At 39.2% G+C, this 18,315-nt stretch overlaps 1 protein-coding gene across 1 annotated transcript in view; it reads left to right on the forward strand.

Moving 5' to 3' along the window:
• The window catches only part of nrg3b (neuregulin 3b), a 212,889-nt gene that overhangs the window by 147,486 nt on the left and 47,088 nt on the right, over positions 1-18,315 (forward strand). Inside the window, exon 3 of the mRNA XM_005928150.3 lies at positions 15,617-15,690. Coding sequence (XP_005928212.1) covers positions 15,617-15,690 — 74 coding nt within the window. The remainder of the gene's footprint in view (positions 1-15,616; positions 15,691-18,315) is intronic.

The raw sequence follows: 18,315 nt of genomic DNA on the forward strand, positions 1-18,315 counted from the left end.
AAAAGCAGCTCAAATCAACTGTGAAACATTCACTAGGTGATAATTGTCAGCTGAATTATTTCTAAGCAAGATAATTGAGATTTTTCTTTTCTTTTTCTTTTTTTTTGGCAGTTCGATATGCCAGTTTTCCATCCTTAATGCCGTTAATGTAAATATATAGTCCAGCAAGTCAGACTCACCACACTGGATGGGCTGAGGGTAATTAAAGCAACAGAGGTCATCTATTTCTGTGCTCGAGCTACATTTGCCTAGACAGGCGGTGCATCTGAGCTTCTGCTGGCAATAACAGCAAAACGAGGGGAATTGAATTAGAATTTAATCGATACCAATTCATAGCCATCCTGGAGTTAAAAAATAGACTTTGCTCACACAAAAACTCGCCAATAGGTAAATCATAAAACATTGGTGTATTTAGAGTGTATAGTAAATATATATCACTGTCCACACAGAAAATCTATAATGGCTGACATCGGCAGTGAGACTGCGAGGTTATTTCTCCAGCTCAATTCTCCTCCAATTAGCTTTGCAGCTATAACTTTGGTCTGGTGCCTTGTTTTTCACTTCTAACTGTGAATGAAATCCATTTCTTAAATCTTTTAGATGGAATTTGTTTTCTCACTGCCTAAAGACCATATTTGTTATGTTTCCCAGCTGCATCTTGGGGCTCAGTGCTGTGCAAAAACCATGACCTTACAGCATGGTTAATTCTAACTGCATGAGTCTTTTACTATGGCTAAAAGTCTAAACTTTTTTAATTGGGATCTTTCAAATACACTGTCCGAATGCTAAATGAAGTCGATGCATGATGTTAAATATTTAAAGGAGCTTATAAGAGCTGGTATGAACAAAGAAGGAGGCATACCTGTCATTTTAAAAACATTCCTCAAGGGCATTCAGACCGCTGCAAGAGTGGAAACAAGATGTTCTAAGTATGCTCTGTTCCTGCATCTTTTCCTGCTCTTATGCAACATTTGTGAGCTACAGTACTATTCATACTAGCATTAAATTTAATAAATGCCAACTGTTAAGCAATCAGTGTTTATCGAAAGGTCATCAGTAAGCAACGGATGTGTGATTTTTGAATACCGCAAGTCCATTAGATTATGTGCATTTCTTACAGGTTTCAGTCAAGTACAGTAGGCGGCATCTTGAGTACAACATCTATATTTAAAAATTTGCAAGCTTGAGAATGGATAATGAGGAAAATAAAATAAAGATGCATCAGTTCTAACAGCACACAGTAGTATCGCATACTGTAGGTATGCACAAGATGTCCTTGAGAACTGGTGCTTTGACTGCCGTGGTAACACTGGACACACTGTAACCAGTTCAGAACATTTTCCTTCTTTTCTTGTGCTCTGTTTTCATTTGCTGTTTAGTTTGCTCTCGCTTGTTGCTAGGTTACATTTAAGCATCAAACTCAGTTGGTGATGTTTGCGAAGGGATTGTGGTTTGTGTTAGAGCACACCTGTTTAATCTTGCGTGTTTTAATGACCGGAAATTACCGGTACTGTACCCGCTGCTTTTAAAGCGATGCCAAGAAGTACTGATCGTGAATATTCGACGCGGATCTCGCTCCCTTCGTGAGATTGGTTTCACTAGTTCCACAGTGGGAATGCCGTGTTCTGCATGGAAGAACCTGACAGTTCCTTATGACATGAAAATTCTCGAGAGTGCAGCACCTACCCAGCCTCACTGATCTGCAAGTTTCTTTGATATCTCGCCTCTCCAAAGCAGCTGAAACGTGTGGCTGTTTTTTTCATATTTCTTTGATACATTGTTTTGGGCCTCTCACACTGGCAGCGATATTGCTGTTGCTAAGTCTTTGTTATGCCTATGAAAGGTCTCTGTTTGTGATAACTATAATTCTCGCTGGGTGATTGCAGCAATCGGTCTTTGGAGTTTGACAGTGTTTTCTATTTGCAGCCATCGTCACGGGCGTTTTTCAAGTAACCACAGGTGTAATAAAGAGGCTAACAAGATCCAGGTCTTATAAACTGTGTTGTTTACTTGCACACATTTATGATCTCGACACATTTAGGAAGCGTTTAGCCTCTATTATGCTGTGAGATATTGTGTAAACAATTGTATGGGCATAAGGGAAAAGAAGAGGTTGATGGCAGATTTTAAGCCGGGGTGGGATGTCATTCAGTCTGCGCGACATTGTGCTGCATAGTTGTGTCTGCCTGCAGGGTGAAATGTGGCCATCTATTCAAGGTTGGTTGGCTAAGGCAGTCAGATTGATCACAACAAGAGCAATCCCTTCCCCCCCCAAGACACTTGTTTGCTTTTTTTTAGGGAGCAGTGTAAGCTGTTCCAGTTGTCTCTATCAGAGCAGACTCCTTTAAACCTCTCACACTTGTAGGCAGGTTGCAGAAGTAAACATACCAGAGTAGGCACGGTAGCTGTGTGCAGTCACTTTAAGATGTGCCCTCTTCTCTCTAGCACACCCACACACACACATACGCACTCACATTATTACATTGTGCCTCAGTGAGAGAGTAGTTATAGGGAACTCTAATCCATCTTTTACAGATGATACTGTAGCTGAGCTGGAGGGTTTGACTTCAAGACAGTTCATCTACAGACAAAGCTCTACCTTGACAGTGTTGTACACTTTCAGTGTGCGGCTGAGTATTTGTCACCGCGCGTGTATTTTTATGGCGAGTATGCAGAGGCCCTTTAAAGTCCATTAGCATTTACAATGATTTGAGTTCAATCATGCTGAATGCCACCGACAGGATTAAGGTTGCAGATGTCAACAGCATCCAAAATGCTGGACAGAAAAGGCAGCAGTGTCCGCTTTCCTTTAAGAAACACCTTTTAATAAAGCTCTTGAAAATGCAATATCCATCTTCAGGAGAAGGCTGGCCTGCGCACGGCGCAGAGGAGGGGGGCTCGGCTGTCTCAGGGAAAAGGTTAACTCGACCTGACCTCTTGATGAGCTTCTGATACGAATGCCGATTAGCATTAGCACCTGGAGCTATGTTGCACTGTGGCTTTTGCACTCTGCTGCGCATGACAGAGCAGAGTGATCCCCCAGATCTAAAACCCAGAGACAAATTTGGGACTGTGTAGGCCAAGAAGGGAGACTAAGCATACATCATTATATTGATGTTTACAGAGAAAACCACAGCATAATCATGTACAGATGATACTTAAAGCTCTTGAGTGCATTCTAAGTGTCAGTTTTTTTCCACCCATTTCTAATGTAAAAATTAATTAAATGTGGCATATGATGGTGACTGCATTCATACTTACTAATTAGAAGCATGAATGTTAGTGTAAACATAAAGATGGAACAGAAGCGTGTGACAGACTGAAGATAGCCACTAGGCTTACTGTAAGTACTTACTTAAGCACTTTTTTTTGCAAGATTAATGTATTGTAACTACAGTATCCATATATCATATGTTTATTTGGTGTAGTGTGTCATCCAAGAATTTAGTGGCATTGATTGTGTCTAGTTTCGATTAGGGTGGAATTTTCTGACTACTTCCCGAAACATTATCTCTTTGCTTTTGTTGTTGGCATTGTAACATTTCTACAGCCTAAAATAGGGCTGTGCGATATGACCAAAATCTCATATCCCGATATTAAGACATCTATCATCCGATAACGATATAAATCACAAAAATGTAACATTTTCTGTAAGTTCTGTGAATCTCGGGCAGCTCGACTTGCGTGAAGTGTTTCCAGCTGGGCGTCGCGTACCTGGAGTCGAGTGTTTTAACCGATGCATGAAACGATACATTTTTAGACATAAGTTGTAACGGCCGCCGTTTTCTTTGTGAGTGTTTATTACACGGCGTGCTGCGGGGAAAAGCCTGTTCTAACGTTTTTTATTTTTTAGCACCTGGCAGCTCTGTTTTGCTTCTCATCCGTAAATAATCTGCTCTTTCACGTGATTCAGTTTATTTTGAAAAGTCTCAACAGGATCTTGAGCTTTATTGTGAAAGGTTTATGTGGAACAAGTGGACACGCGGTGATTTTACCGTCATTGTTGCTAACGACAACGCATAAAAACAAACGCTTGTCTGTCTGTAGTGTGGTTATATTAAATGTAAGAGAAAGGGAACTTTAAGAAATTAATATAGCCACTACAGTGACCAACATAATATTGAAAAAATATTGCCGTAAACAGTTTATTTTGCGACACCACGAAACAAACGATAGCGTAAAATGAAACGATAGACGTTTTTATATCGTCATCCGATATATGTCGTTATATCGAACAGCCCTAGCCTAAAGCGTAGTACCGAAACACACACAGGCCAAAAAAGAGAGACGCTGCACTCCCTATATATCTGGAAAGAAGCGTAAAACAGGAAAGCCAGTAATGAATCTCTTATAAAAAGGTAAAATCAAAAATAAGCTGTCATACACAGGGGGTTAATGTTTCGTCTCCTGGAGATGACAGTGTTTAAAGAACTGCTGATACTTTGTGTCAAGTGTTAGTCAAATCTAATGTATAAGCAGATCAGTTTCTCTCCCTATACTCTCTCATCCTATAATCACAGTATAATCACGTTTAAATGGCAATGCCCTCTTCTTCAACACTAAATTGCTAGTCTACAACAAAACATCCCTCTCGGGCTATGATATCCAAGAGACATCTGCATTTAATGTCGCACTTATTTACAAGCTAAAGCACTTTATCGGATAAAGGTAATTTCTTCTCCGTTATTTGTTTGCAGCAACACCTTATTAAAAGATAATGCAGGGAAATAGAGATTTTTAAAGATTGATGTGGTGGCAAAGATTTTATAACACAATAATGAGCACCATCCTACACAAAATCTTGCAAAGTGTGTTTTTTTTAAATAAATGATTTAAACATAAATAATATTTTTTTAATAAAGCTACTACTTTGTTTGAGTTTAAAACATGTGAAGTAAATGCTTGTAAAATGTACACAAGTTCCAACATTTTTAAGCGCATTAAGATTTAAATCCGCCCATCATGTTTTCTCTCAATCCTAAAAGTATCACCAACTTTTTGACAAAGCTCTCCCACTTCATGTGATCTGTCTAGACAAGACTATGATGCTACATACATCTTTGACTATTACAGAGAGGAGGTGAATTATTTAGGTCACTCTCACTCCTGCTGTGATGATGCTACAATTCTTGGCACCTTTTAGCCAGACACAAAAAATCATTCACAAGCAATGTATGGTCTCAAGAATGGCTTTTCTCCAGTTGCTGGGTTAAAGCAACACAGTTGAACTTAATCGCTTTTTTTCCACTGGCGCCGTTCCTAAAGGGCCATGTAAATAATATCAAAGAGAATACGCTTTTACGCACCTCGTTTACGGCGCAGGCCCTGAGTGGGTTTTCCCCCCTCTCTAGTCATCTTTCTTTATTATTGTTTAATAATCACATTATGTCCTCTCAAGGTACAGTTCAAACCCCCCTGCTAAATTTGTAATGCCCCTGCATCAGAAGTGGAGACAGCCAAAAGGATGTGTTGTGGCTGTCTGGTGCTGGCAGTCGCTTGCAGGAAAGAGAAGCCTAATGAATAATAAAAGTCACAGACACGTCTCTGGTGGTTCAGGGAGATATTGTTTTGATGGCTCTCAAGCTCTGTGGTATCTTTAAAATAGCAAGGATTATCTCAGTCCAAATATTCACACAGTTATCACTCCTAACGGCTTAGAAGTCCTAATGTGCCATACTGTATAAACAAGCACAGTTGAAGTTGAAATTGTTTGTGCATTTTAGTCACTGTTAAACTCCTCCTTACCTTTTCCTTGTTAGGAAAAATACATGATATTACCCATAGTGTGGAGTACGGTGACTAAGTGGCCTGGATATCAAAGAGTCGGAGGGGTGGGAGGGGTTAAGTAGCAAGAACGAAAATAAGTACTGTGGATGTATCCCGGTGGCGATTCCCTGGTGATGGTTGGTGTGCAAATTCATTATGAATTGTTTTGATGCCTGGCTCCATTATGAAATCACTCAATGGAGAAATCTGTTACACTTATTTCTAAATGCCCCAACTATTGAGCCTGTAAAATGCAAAACCTGACCCCTGAGAGCCAAATGACAAAGCCCTTTCCTGGTTTTCTCTCTAAACCTTGCTCAAAAATTGATCTGTTCACAAAAGAAAGCATAAGAAAATGCATTCAGAGATGGCTGTTACTCGATATTCCAGATAGTTGAAACAATGGACTTGGTTGTGTTTATTTTCCTTTAGTTCAGAAGGGAAATACATAGCTTTTTTTTTGATTTATGTCTATTTTTTAATCACTAGAAGTGCAAAAACCTTAAGACCTAAGGGTTAATAATACTAGGACTAGAAGTGCAAATCTTATGAATATTTAATCCATATGGACGACTGGTAAATCCATCCCTATGCTTGAGGAGTATAGCTTTAAATATTCATCTTTTCAAAACAGAATTAGAATTTCCCAGTTTGTTTCTGTTTGAGGTTTTTTTTGTTTTTTTTCTCAAATTGCATGCCCATGCACAAACATACTCCCGTTCGCAAATAAAAGTAAAAAGACATCTCTGAAGATGAAGAGGAGTACATCTCCTTTAGCAGCATCCCTTCTCTCTCACTGTGTCCGTCTCCCCTCGCCCTTTTTCTTCCTCTCTGTTATCTCTAGTGCTTTGAAACAGCACCTGTTACAGCCTTGCATCTTGGGAGCTCCGTTATGATGTAGTGCACACTCCTGCGTGATACAGTGCCAGCTCCCAGTTTCAAGTTCAGCCCTGCTTATGTGAGAGGCAAACAAGCTGGGATGTCTTCATCCTCCAAGAGCTTAATGACTTCTTGGAGCATTTGGATAGGGCACGCCAGACCAGAGCGTCATGTGCTGGTTTTCTTTTTATGCCCCCGCGCTTACTGCAATGTTTTGCTTTGCTTGTTAGTTCACATGACATTTGATGGGTAGATTCCTTTTTTTTTACTTGATGGATGAGATGGTCGCGGCACCCTTGTTTACTGTCTTAGCTGATAAAAATGTAATGGTGCCTACACCAAAATGGGGACATCGCAGCAGCAATTACACCAGGGTACAGCTCAAGGAAATGTAGTGTACTGTAAACACTATTTAGCAGGGATGGAAAATGTATTCAGGATACCATCCAAAAAGGGGGGGAAAAGAAATGAGGACACTATAACCTCACTTAACTATATTCACCATGTATTTACTTCAGCAGTAAAGTGGCTCATTAGTGAGAACCTTAATGAAGCCATAATTACTGTGGCTGTGTTTTCATGTGCAATTTCTGACCCTGTAATTCTTTGGCTTGACAATGTATATCCTAATCACACCATTATATTATGGATCTAATCGTACATCATACAGACTTTACACGTCCACAGACAGTGAAACAGCTTATTAACAGATTGTTATGTCATCACCTTAATTAAGTTGTTTATATTCATTACGCCAAATAGTCTACTACTACTACTATTACTACTACAGTAGCATTATATACATTTAACTCAAACAAAAGTTCCTGTACTTTTCTTTTTGTCATATGCGTTTCGAGGATAGGCACATCCCAGCAGCTGCATATTACTTATGTATGTAAACAGCTCACATGTAACAGTAGACATCTATAAAACCTCTCTCAAGGTATAAATGATGTCTCTACCTGCTCTGCTCCACCGCTGCAAAAGACAGATCGCACAATGTGCCGCTGCGCGCCGAGATACAGGTAAAAGACTGTCTTCATTGGAGACGTTTTGGCATTATTGTTATTTATTTTTCAGCTTAGAACAATCGGGGCACACTGCAGCCAGCTCATACCTATTCTTCCCCCATAGCTCATCAATAACAATGAGAGAAGTGTCAGCCACTGATTATGCTTTGATATTGAGAGTGAAGCAGTGATGGTTGCGTGTGTACATGTTTGTTTGTTTGTGTGTATGAGAGTGTGCGTCTGTGTGTGTGTGTTTCTTATTATAAAAGAAATTACATCACTGAGGTCTGCTTTTTTCCGCTTATAAGAATGGATAATAAAATGGATTTCTGTCAGTCATCCTGACCTTCCCAGTGGTAAAAATTAGACTGTGGTGGAAAGCAAATGCGGCTTAAATCAGCCGCATGCCCTCAGCCTCCTTCTGTACTGCATTCATACACTCAACAGGACTATATCATGGACTGCAGCAGGTGCTGTATCTCAAAACTGAGCAAATTAAAATACCACAGCATTCACCAGCCCCACACAGTGAATAGATTTTAAATAATTTATTTCAATATTTAGCAATTAACATAATGCCATATTGCATCTGTGCTTCAATGCATATGCAAATCTTGATTTTATTATGCGTGCCTTGTAGGTCAAGTTATGGAAATTAGGGGTAACGCCCAATTCAGTAATACTTGAAAACATCAACCGCACCAGTTGGTGTGCCATATGAAATGTGGCAGCGAGTCAAAAGACTCGGTGCAGTGTGATAAATGTGTCTATTGAGTGTGGCGAGAACCCCTGCTGCCAAATAATGATTGCCTTTGATAGTGAGCCTGACGAAAATCATTTCCAAGAAGTCAGGTAATTAGGGAAAACCTGGTCCGGTCCAACATTACCTGTGTTACAGATTATATGTAGATACTTTAAGTTTACATGCAATTATTGTGAACAGACGAGATAAAGCGCCAAATTTCGGTAACATGCGGCGTCTCTCCCTCTCATGTTTGCTAATTTTTCTAAGGCATCTGTTCATGCCAGCGTAAAAAGTTGTTAATTTCACTGTGGCAAAATGATCCAACATCTAACAGCTGGAAATTGTAATTTCCTGCAGTTCTGGGTTAGCCAGCTTTAGTCACATGTGGACTAATTGTCTCAGGCACAAATACATTTTATACTGAGCTAGAGACTATAGGTGTGTTCAGCTCCAGATTTCAAGTGAAAGGTGATACAATCATAGTATTGATCCTTACAGGATGTTGTATGCTATCTTATAAAAGAATTTAGTTTAAGGAGGGGGGGGGGGGTGTCTGTTAATAAGAATACATATCAAAAAAGGTCATGTATATTTGTTAGTCCATTGCTAGAAGCAATGTTTACATTTGTATAGTTTAAGACATCCTCCTTTTTTCTGGATGGAGTTCAACAAAATTCTTAACGTACAGTTGTTACAGTCAAGATTGGAATGAAATCTTCTGAAATTTGTATTTCAGGAGCTCCTTGCTTATTTTTGAGCGTTAGATCGAATCGCCACACTTGAGTTTGTACAGTAAATATCAGATTACAGCAGGTTAGATTAGCTTAGCAGCTTTGCTAATAAAAGCTAGCTGGTTGCATTAGCACTCATAACTGCAGCTTCAAAGGTAATTTCAGCTAAAATGACTTGTAAAACTTTAATGTCAATTAAAGAACTCCATAAACTGCACAACAGAAATTGCCACATCATTACAGCTGCCTGTGAACAGATGTTAGTAAAAAAGCAAGCTATTAATCCCCTGTTAAATTCAGTAATAAACAATTTATCTAGTTAAAACTATTACTGACAGTGTGCTTATGAAAATACATGATGGGTTTAACCACATATAAGTTGAAATCCTCTTTTGGGGGGTTATTTTGCCTTTACTGGGCAGAACATTTAAGAACATTAAGCCAGAGCAAGGGCCAATGACTCACAAGAAACAGTCCGGTGTGAAATCAAACCCAAGCCCCTGCAGCCATTTGGCATGTGGCTCACCTGCTTAGCCAGGCGACCTATAGCGGCAACATAGGTTCAAAGCCTTAATCATTCATCGTGTCAGAAAGTGCTATCCCCCGACAGTAGGCTTCGGCACCTCCTCTGTGCCTCATCAGCAGTAGCATATGGAGTTATTTTATAGAACATGCGGAAGCTAATATGCACTGGTGTCAGAAGGTAAATGAAGTTTGGTTGACATGATCACACTCCCTTCCCTTATCTCCTCCTTGAACCTCCATTCCCTCCCCTTGCACTGAAACTATCCTTCATTTTTCTTCCTGCTAATTAACAGGCAGAATGGTGATTAGTTATGAGGCAGAGCTCCCCACCCTCCTGTCATCCTCCAGACTCAGAGGTGTATTTTTTCTGTGACTGGAACATGTGTTAAAAGCAGCTGGGTAGTCAAAGACAGCTCTGGAGCAGTAGGGGAAAACACGCTCTGAGTCTATAGCTGCTGTTCATATACACAGTGACTACAGGGTATAAGCAAACACACACAGACACACACTTCACTTTGAGATATTCCCACCTTTTGAATCCCAACAATGCACGCAAACATAGATATGAGATTTTTCCTCCCTTTTCCCTCCCTCTTTGGAGATACAAAACCCAGACATATACTCAAAGCATGTCATTATCTCACATTGTTTATCATCCGTTCAGGCATTCAACGCCATTTTCCTACAAACACATTTACAAAGCATTGTTCATATTTCATTGAGGAATTCTGAGCTTATTTCACAGTACTACAAAGATGACAGGAAGAGAGAGAGATGTAGACAAACAGACAGGAAGCCCAGATGTAAACAGATAGCCAGACAGGCATTCTGCCTTTGGGGTTGTGATTCAGAATACTAACAAGGCGTCTCAGCTCACACCCAGGGATAGAAGGTGTGATGCAGGGCAGAGCCAAGCGGCGGGAGGGGAGGGAAAGCGTACCCTTGAAATCTTGCTCGGCATCTCAGGTCCCTCTATGAACATCATTGTTTGACTGAGATTGCCATACTGACAAAAACAAAAGGACAGTGCATATCTCTCACACCTAAACAAGGAAATCAAGAACGTAGCTATTCTCTAAGTTTCTTTTTGGCTGCTAAAAATGTGCCACAATCTGTCATTTTATCAAAAGGCGTTGGCGTTGGAGAGAGGAAGCGTTTCTCATAGTTCCTTGATCCAGCACTCGCAGCAATATTGGACTAATATTGGAGCTAATGGTCTGTTTGATGAAGCGACAAGGTCCAGAGAAAGGAGTAGAAGGGAATAGCTGTAGTGCGAATGACAGTTCTGTTTAGTTTTGCTTTTATTGGCTGTTTGGTTTATGCAACAAAACAATTTCATTTAAGAAAAGATCATGGATTAGGTTAAAATGCATCCATTCAAAGCATTAACCCTCGCACACTTAAAGGCACCCTTTGCATTTTTAATGTAATGCTAAAGGGTCCTTCACAAATTCCCCTACGCAGCGTTTCAGGAAGATTACTATTAGCTATTGAGTCACAGCACCAGTGTCACTGGATGCATTGTGCATATTTTTTTTACACAAGCGGCTTTGAAAAGTGTCATATTTGACGCTGTTGGAGTGAGAGTGGGTTCATTTCCTTTGGTATGTGTTTAATAAGTTCTTAACATAAAGGTAATGGAAACGTCACATTAACATTTGATGCAAAATAACATTTCGTGTCCACGCCCTTCTCATTGCAAACCTCACATACCGAGCTGCTTTAATGTGGTAATAAATCTAAGCTGTTTGCATCAGTCATTTGGACTGCTGCTTTACGCATCGCATGGCATGTTCTTTTGCATATTCCATTTTCACTGTAAAACGTTCAATCAGATTTAATAGTCTATCTCTATGGTGATTAATGATAATTTTTAGATGGGTGTTGGATTTAATATGATTTCTCAAAGCTTTCATTTGCGATCACTTAAATTAGGTTGGCTTTTGTCTCTTTTGTCTCCTAAAATGCATAGTGAGTAGATGATGATTGTAAGAATCCACCTGATGCTCTTCACCACAAACATTTTTGCATCTAGTTATCTATCACGGAATAGTTCTTCCCTAAAATGTTCTTGGGAGTTATACAAGCATTTCTGCTGTGGTTTTTGCCTAATATATTCGATGTTTCAGATGTTTAGTGCAAGTGCAGGGTATTGATAGGGCCGTGAGCCACGCTGCGAGAATCTTTATGTAGTTGTGTATATTTGTATGAAAAAAAGATTTGCAGAGTTTGGAGAATCCTCAGTTTTGAATTAGTCATTTTTCAGGCTGATTAAGAGGCAGGAGTCTGGCTGTAGGAGAGACAATGACAAGAGAGAATGGAGTCCTTCATCCTCCTTTGGTTTCTTGAGCAGAGGACTATAGAGGTTTTGTGTGTTTTGCTTATTACTCTGGAAATGAAATGACACAAAGAGTCAGAGTTTTAAGATTTAGAGGGTTTAATTCAAGGGTATTTTTCACACATCATTTGAACGGTAATGAGTCTCGCTATTTAAAGGTGCAGTTAGAGAGGTTTTTACTGCCACATAACACCAAAATGGCCCTTTCAACGATCTTACCTTGCAGCTTGACAGCGATGTTGTTTGTTATGAAGGCAACACAGATGTCAAAAGCTTTTCAAACTCACTTTTGACAACCCCCATAATTCAAGATGTTTTTATACATTTCAGTGCAACTTAGCATAATAATAACTTTGATGTGAAAGGGGTGGTTTGTAGTGAAGATCAATTTATCAGGGCATCTGTCAGTGCACACAATATGCAAAAAAGTTGAACAGTTACAGATGTCCGGACTGCAAACGACAGATTAAAACCTTTAGCAATTAGCTCATTCACATAAAGCAACAATTACAGATAAATTTAGTGGACAGCAAACCAAACCCAAAAAGGAGTTCCCAAAAATAGTTGAGATGATGTGCAAAAAAACAATAAAAACAAACTGTGATGAAAATTTAAAATCATTAAAGTCTGAATTGAAAATGAAATGTAATAAAATAAAAATAAACAATATAGAATTTTATGTCGATCCTGGTACGCAGAGGTCAAGACCGAAGACCAGTATTGAATAGCCATCATCTGTATACCTCCAGGCTGCAATGCATTAAAACAAAACACAATTCTGTGGTAGAAATCAATGCATGGGCTCTAGAACCACTTCTGAAATCCAATGCCACCTTCTGTCTTCACATGCAAGTGGATACTTGTCTCTACCGTGCACAGAAACAAGCATATGTTAAGACAAAACTGGGCCAGAGGTTGGTAAAGATGAACTGAGGTGAAGCAGAAAACTGCCCCATGATCTCATGAATAAAAATATAAAAACAATTTTTGGAAATCATGAATGATGCACCCCTAAAAGAAAATTAAACTAGGCTCTCATATACATGTTTTCTTGTTAACAGTAAACAGCTCGATAGCTAGATCAGATTAGTGCACACAGCAAGGCCCCAATAATGCTGAGTGGTACACATTTGCAACAGCATAGTGTCATGCGGTGCAGAAAAGGACCCAAATGCAGGCTGCTGATCTAGAACATGATAAACAGAAAATCAGCCTTTATTCAGGTTGAGTAGTAAGACTTTGGAGGTCCAAAACAGAAAATCAACTGCAGGGTTCAAAAGGCTTAAGCAAAAGCACATAAGGCTTAGCAAACAGAGAGAACAAAACAAGTTTGGAACACAGGCAATCTGACAAAGGGAGACAGCAACGTTTATAAACATAAGGGTGACTGGGGCAGAATGGAGACGCCTGGGAAACTAGACACAGCTGGACTTAATCAGATAATGAAACATTGGTAGGAGAACGTAAAACATGGCCCAAGAGACATATGGCTATCAGCATAAAACAGGAAGTAATATGACACCAAGACAAAGACTTGACAACAAGATACAAGGAGACATTAAAGCGATGAAGCTAGCATGAATAACAAAAAATACAAAGCAACAACAACTAAGGACTAAACATTATGACCATGAACCTAATGCAAAATGAAGATACAGAATACAAATACAAACTAGAATATAAAGAACGGGAAGTGACTAGAAATGATAAACCATATTAGGCTGACAGAAGTGAAAAGAAAAAAAAACAGCTATAAGAACAGCAAAATTAGACAACTATAATCAACGAGAGAATTTAACAATAACCTAGTCCCAACAAACTAAAGCTTAGATTTCAAAATCCCAGAACCATGACAAATGGCTCTGTACTTTAGTTGAATCCAGGTGCAGACCTGCCACCTGTTGAAAACACCGCTTTCACTGAAATAAGAAATATGACAAAGAAAGCCCTGAAGTATTGAAAAGCTGAAATTTTACATCAAGCAAGAATAGGGAAATATTTTGCATTAGAAAGACGCATAAATATGCCTCAGACACAGCTTTTAGAAATTCAAATGAATGTTTTCAGCATTTGATATACTGTTTTTGTGCTATTTTCAAAATACATATAAAATAACGTTTTGCAAAACACTGCTTCTTATTTTCTGTGTCCTAAACTTATGCAGAAATTTCACTGGCCTTTTTGCAGACTCACCAAATCGGTGCAGATTCAATAATTTGGCTACAAAATAAACATTACCATGTAGAAGCATTTACATAAAGATGGAAAACTGCACCTATTGAGCTGAGTTATGGAGTATAAACGTCCACCAAAGACCTAAAAACAGAGGAATTTTTTACAACCTTATAACAATTTTTCTGACTTTCCCATTTCCATTGCTGCTTACTCTTTTTTTTTTCTTCAAAAATATGGTTCACTTTTTCTTTTTATTTATTTATTAATTTATTTCAAGCCAAGCTAAGAGAGACTGAATGGTCCACTTCTGCGTGTCACTCATCCAATGCATTAAACTGCATTGGGGTGGTGGGTGGTGGACAGTGCTGCTGGGTGGGGTTGTTTGGCACTGCTGGAAACATGGTGGACAGATATTGATGGATATTGTGGTGGTGTTAATCCCCCATCGTCTACCAACAATAAAGCACCGAATGATGGAATGGCGAAAGTATAGACAACTCTGACATGTCCCTCGCTCATGTACAAGTTTATGTCGAAACGGCACATCAAAGCAAATCCTCCAATTGTCTCACCTAATCTTTGAAAGAGCAGAGGGATTGATCAGCCTACTGAATGTCCTCGCACTGTGGCCACTATTGAAGACAGAAATAAAAGTGTTTAAGTCTCTTGGAGACAAAAGCTATTGAGGATTGTGCCAAACTTGGTTCCTCATAACTATGAGTTGTTTTGAAAAACTTGATGAATATAGTTTGTCACGCTTTTTTTTTTTTAATTATGAAACTATATGTATGTTTTCATTCATTCATTTGTGCATTGTACAAGTCCGATTTGGCCAATAAAGTAAAATTGATATTTGTATTGCTAAATATCCCCAATCAGTCATCAACTGTCATAATTTTAGTAGGTATATATAAGAGTTGCTCAAGGATCTGCAGGAATCAGCAGTAGAGGCATATTTATTTGATGATGAAGGTAAATATTTGGACCATGCCAGGACTTTGTTTATATGATTGTTCAAACTATGGCAGCTTCCCTTCCCTTGAAAATCTTGCATTGCTGCATCCATGCCAAGTACTATCCACTCCCAGTATCCCATTTTCTTCCTCTGGGACGTGGCATTCCTGCCAGTCATGTGCTATCAGTGAGACTGCAGGCACTTCTTGGGCCTGCCCAACTATCTTCCCCTCTCTGTCTCTGTCCTCACTCCACCCCTCTCCACAGTTGCTGTGTATCTCCCTTGACCACCTCGGTCCTTAGCGAGCACTCCACTCCACTTTTTTTTTTTAGCAATCCATTCATTCATCTGTCTAGGCTCTTCCTGTTTTCAACTTTCTTTATCTAAAAGTCCCTTCAGCTGATAGTTCATGCTGGTACTTTTTGCTCTGTTTGTCTTGCCTCTAATCTCAAACCTCGCTCGTGTCTCTTTTTTTCCCTCTCTCTCTGACAGGTGTAAAGAGGGCTACCATGGACTACGCTGTGACCAGTTTGTTCCCAAGACAGATGCTATCTTGTCAGATCCAAGTACGCTCCCTATTCTACCCTTTATTTTTTAGTCTTGGTGTATTGATCTGAAACATAAAAACAAATTCATAACAAGTGTACGCTACATGCCCTTGAGCAAATCTCTTACTGTACTATATTTATCAGTAAGACAAATTAGCCTTAGATTAACTGTTATCTGTTTAAGTCTGTTGGTCTTGTACAGTAATACTATGTGATTAAAGTATTGTGTGGGACTTTATATTGAAAAAACTAACATTTCCAATATGGTTCAGTCATTTTGAAGTATACAAATGCAGAGAACCTCCAGGCGCTCCTTAAGTTGACAAAGGTGGTCAAAGAAAAATGTTCAGCTTAGCGGGGTAAAAGGTTAAGATTCATGCTAAAGTTTTTCTGCTACGTGTGCATTGAAAATAAAAAAGCAAGGGTATTACGGCACTGAATTCATTCAATAAAGAAAAGATTTTTTTTTCATTTACTTTAATATCTCCTACTATATCTACAGAGGTGATCACACATTGGATATTGTGTCAAACGTGGGGGTTTTCATTTAAATATTAATGCAAGCAGTTATTACTGCAGTCAAAGATATTATTTAGTTACCGGGTAAAATGTGTATCCCGATAGATTTATTTTCATTGGCCTACATGAATGTCCCTCATATAGATGCATGAAAAATCCCTTGCATGTTTTATAATCATGCTTTTATTTAGCCTAAAGGAAGGAAAGTATTCACTTTCCTGGTGTTCGTGAAAAACTGTTCCCCTAAAGTGATGACAGCTGTGTGGTGTACTTAAAAAAAAAAAAAAAAGCAAAAGTCACAGGTACAAAGAAGAAAAACTGGAGGCCCAGAGCCGTTCCCGTGAGAGTGCAGTTTTACAAATTCACACTGTTTTATGGAGTGACTCGTCTCCTCCGCACCAAGAGTCAAAGAGAAAACTTAACTCCTATTGCCGTCTGTTTGATTCCATCAGGCCCGCTGAGAGTCCATTAATGGAGTCACAAGCCAGTGTCACAAAGCTTGTTTTATGCTCTCGCATGGCACACAGTTTTCACACTGGGATTTGTTTTATGTTCTATAGGCAGACATTAATTTTCCAGCGTGTCCAGCTCAAGAGATTTTTATGATGCTATTTAAAATAAGCCGAATTCTACTGTGCTTTGGATAAAAACGGACTCTCAAACAAACCAGTGAATTACAACACAGCCGTGGTACTTGTAGATTTATTGAAATATATAAGACAATATGCCTCAGAAGGCAAAATATGAAACAAAAAGGTGAAGTTTTTACACCGTATCGTTCAGAAGACAAAAACTTGCATTTCAGGGGCGAGCATCTTTTACAGTGGCTATAGGTAGACCTATAAATCAGTTTAATTAGCATGAGGGAAGCACAACACTTCAGAGCAAGGATCTCCCAGGCTGTAGAAGCAATCCCTGAGCTGTTAAGCTGTTAAGGAGTTGCTGCCCTTACTGTAACAGTTTCACTGTGTCATTCAGTCAGGAGTCAACCAGCAACAATAAGCAACCTAGAGAACTTCCTCCATCTGATAACACAAAATTAAGCTCACACAAATGACCACATTTGGATTTTTATGAAATCAGCAAAATATTTATCAACAATTCTGTCAAAAATACAGTTTAGAAATATTTATCGCTTAAAGGTTGTAAATTAATTCATATCTAATTTGACTTACCTCTAATACGTGCATTCATTACATTTGTGATAAAGTGCCTTGCATTGATAGAAATGTTTGATTTCTTGCAATGCGAACGGTACTTTTGTCCAACCTGATCATATAAATGATGTTGTTACTTCATAAACAGACGACAGACATGAACAGGGCCCCGCCGATGGATCTGATTGATCACCATTCTTGTTCAGAGCCACGTTCACCTGTTTGTTTACATCGTCGGCTAGGTATCCTAGCATTACATGCTAGGCTGTAATGCGGAAAAGACTGATGAGCAGTTTAAGAGAAAATTGCCTCTTGCAACTGTCATCACTTGCACCCCATCACTTAAATAAATCCATTACCTCGTGTTGCAGGGTTTGGCACAATTTTGTTTCTCCTATATCTGAACCACGAGCCACATGCTCCTCCATGTTTGGCTGTACGACTGCTTTCATAATAACTACTAACATTTTTAGTAGTTTTTTTTTTCAGGTCTGTGCTGTGCTTGATTGCACCAGCTGTTGACCTGATTTGTAAGCTACACTCACTGGCCACTTTATTAGGTATAGCATGCTAATGTGGGGGCATTGATTCAACAAGGTGTGCGAAACATTCCTCTGAGATTTTGCTCCATATTGATATGACAGTGTCACAGAGTTGCTGCAGATTTGTAGGCTGTTCAGTCATGATGTGAATCTCCTGTTCTATCACATCCCAAAGTTAGACTGAGCTCTGGTAACTGTGTGAGTACACTGAACTCATGTCATGTCTCTTTTAATGTTCAAGAGACCAGTTTGAGATGATTTGAGGTTTGTGACATTCTGCTGCAAAGAGCCATCAGAAGACTGTGGTCACAAAGAGATAAACATTGTCAGCAGCATTTAAAAGAGGCTCATATCATACTGAGGGGCCCAAAGTGTGTCAAGAAAATATTCCCCCTTACACCAACAGCAGCCAGAGCTGTTGATAC

The sequence above is a fragment of the Haplochromis burtoni genome, unplaced genomic scaffold (genome assembly GCF_018398535.1).
Source record: "Haplochromis burtoni strain Fernald_Lab_line unplaced genomic scaffold, NCSU_Asbu1 Contig_108, whole genome shotgun sequence".
Taxonomy (NCBI): domain Eukaryota; kingdom Metazoa; phylum Chordata; class Actinopteri; order Cichliformes; family Cichlidae; genus Haplochromis; species Haplochromis burtoni.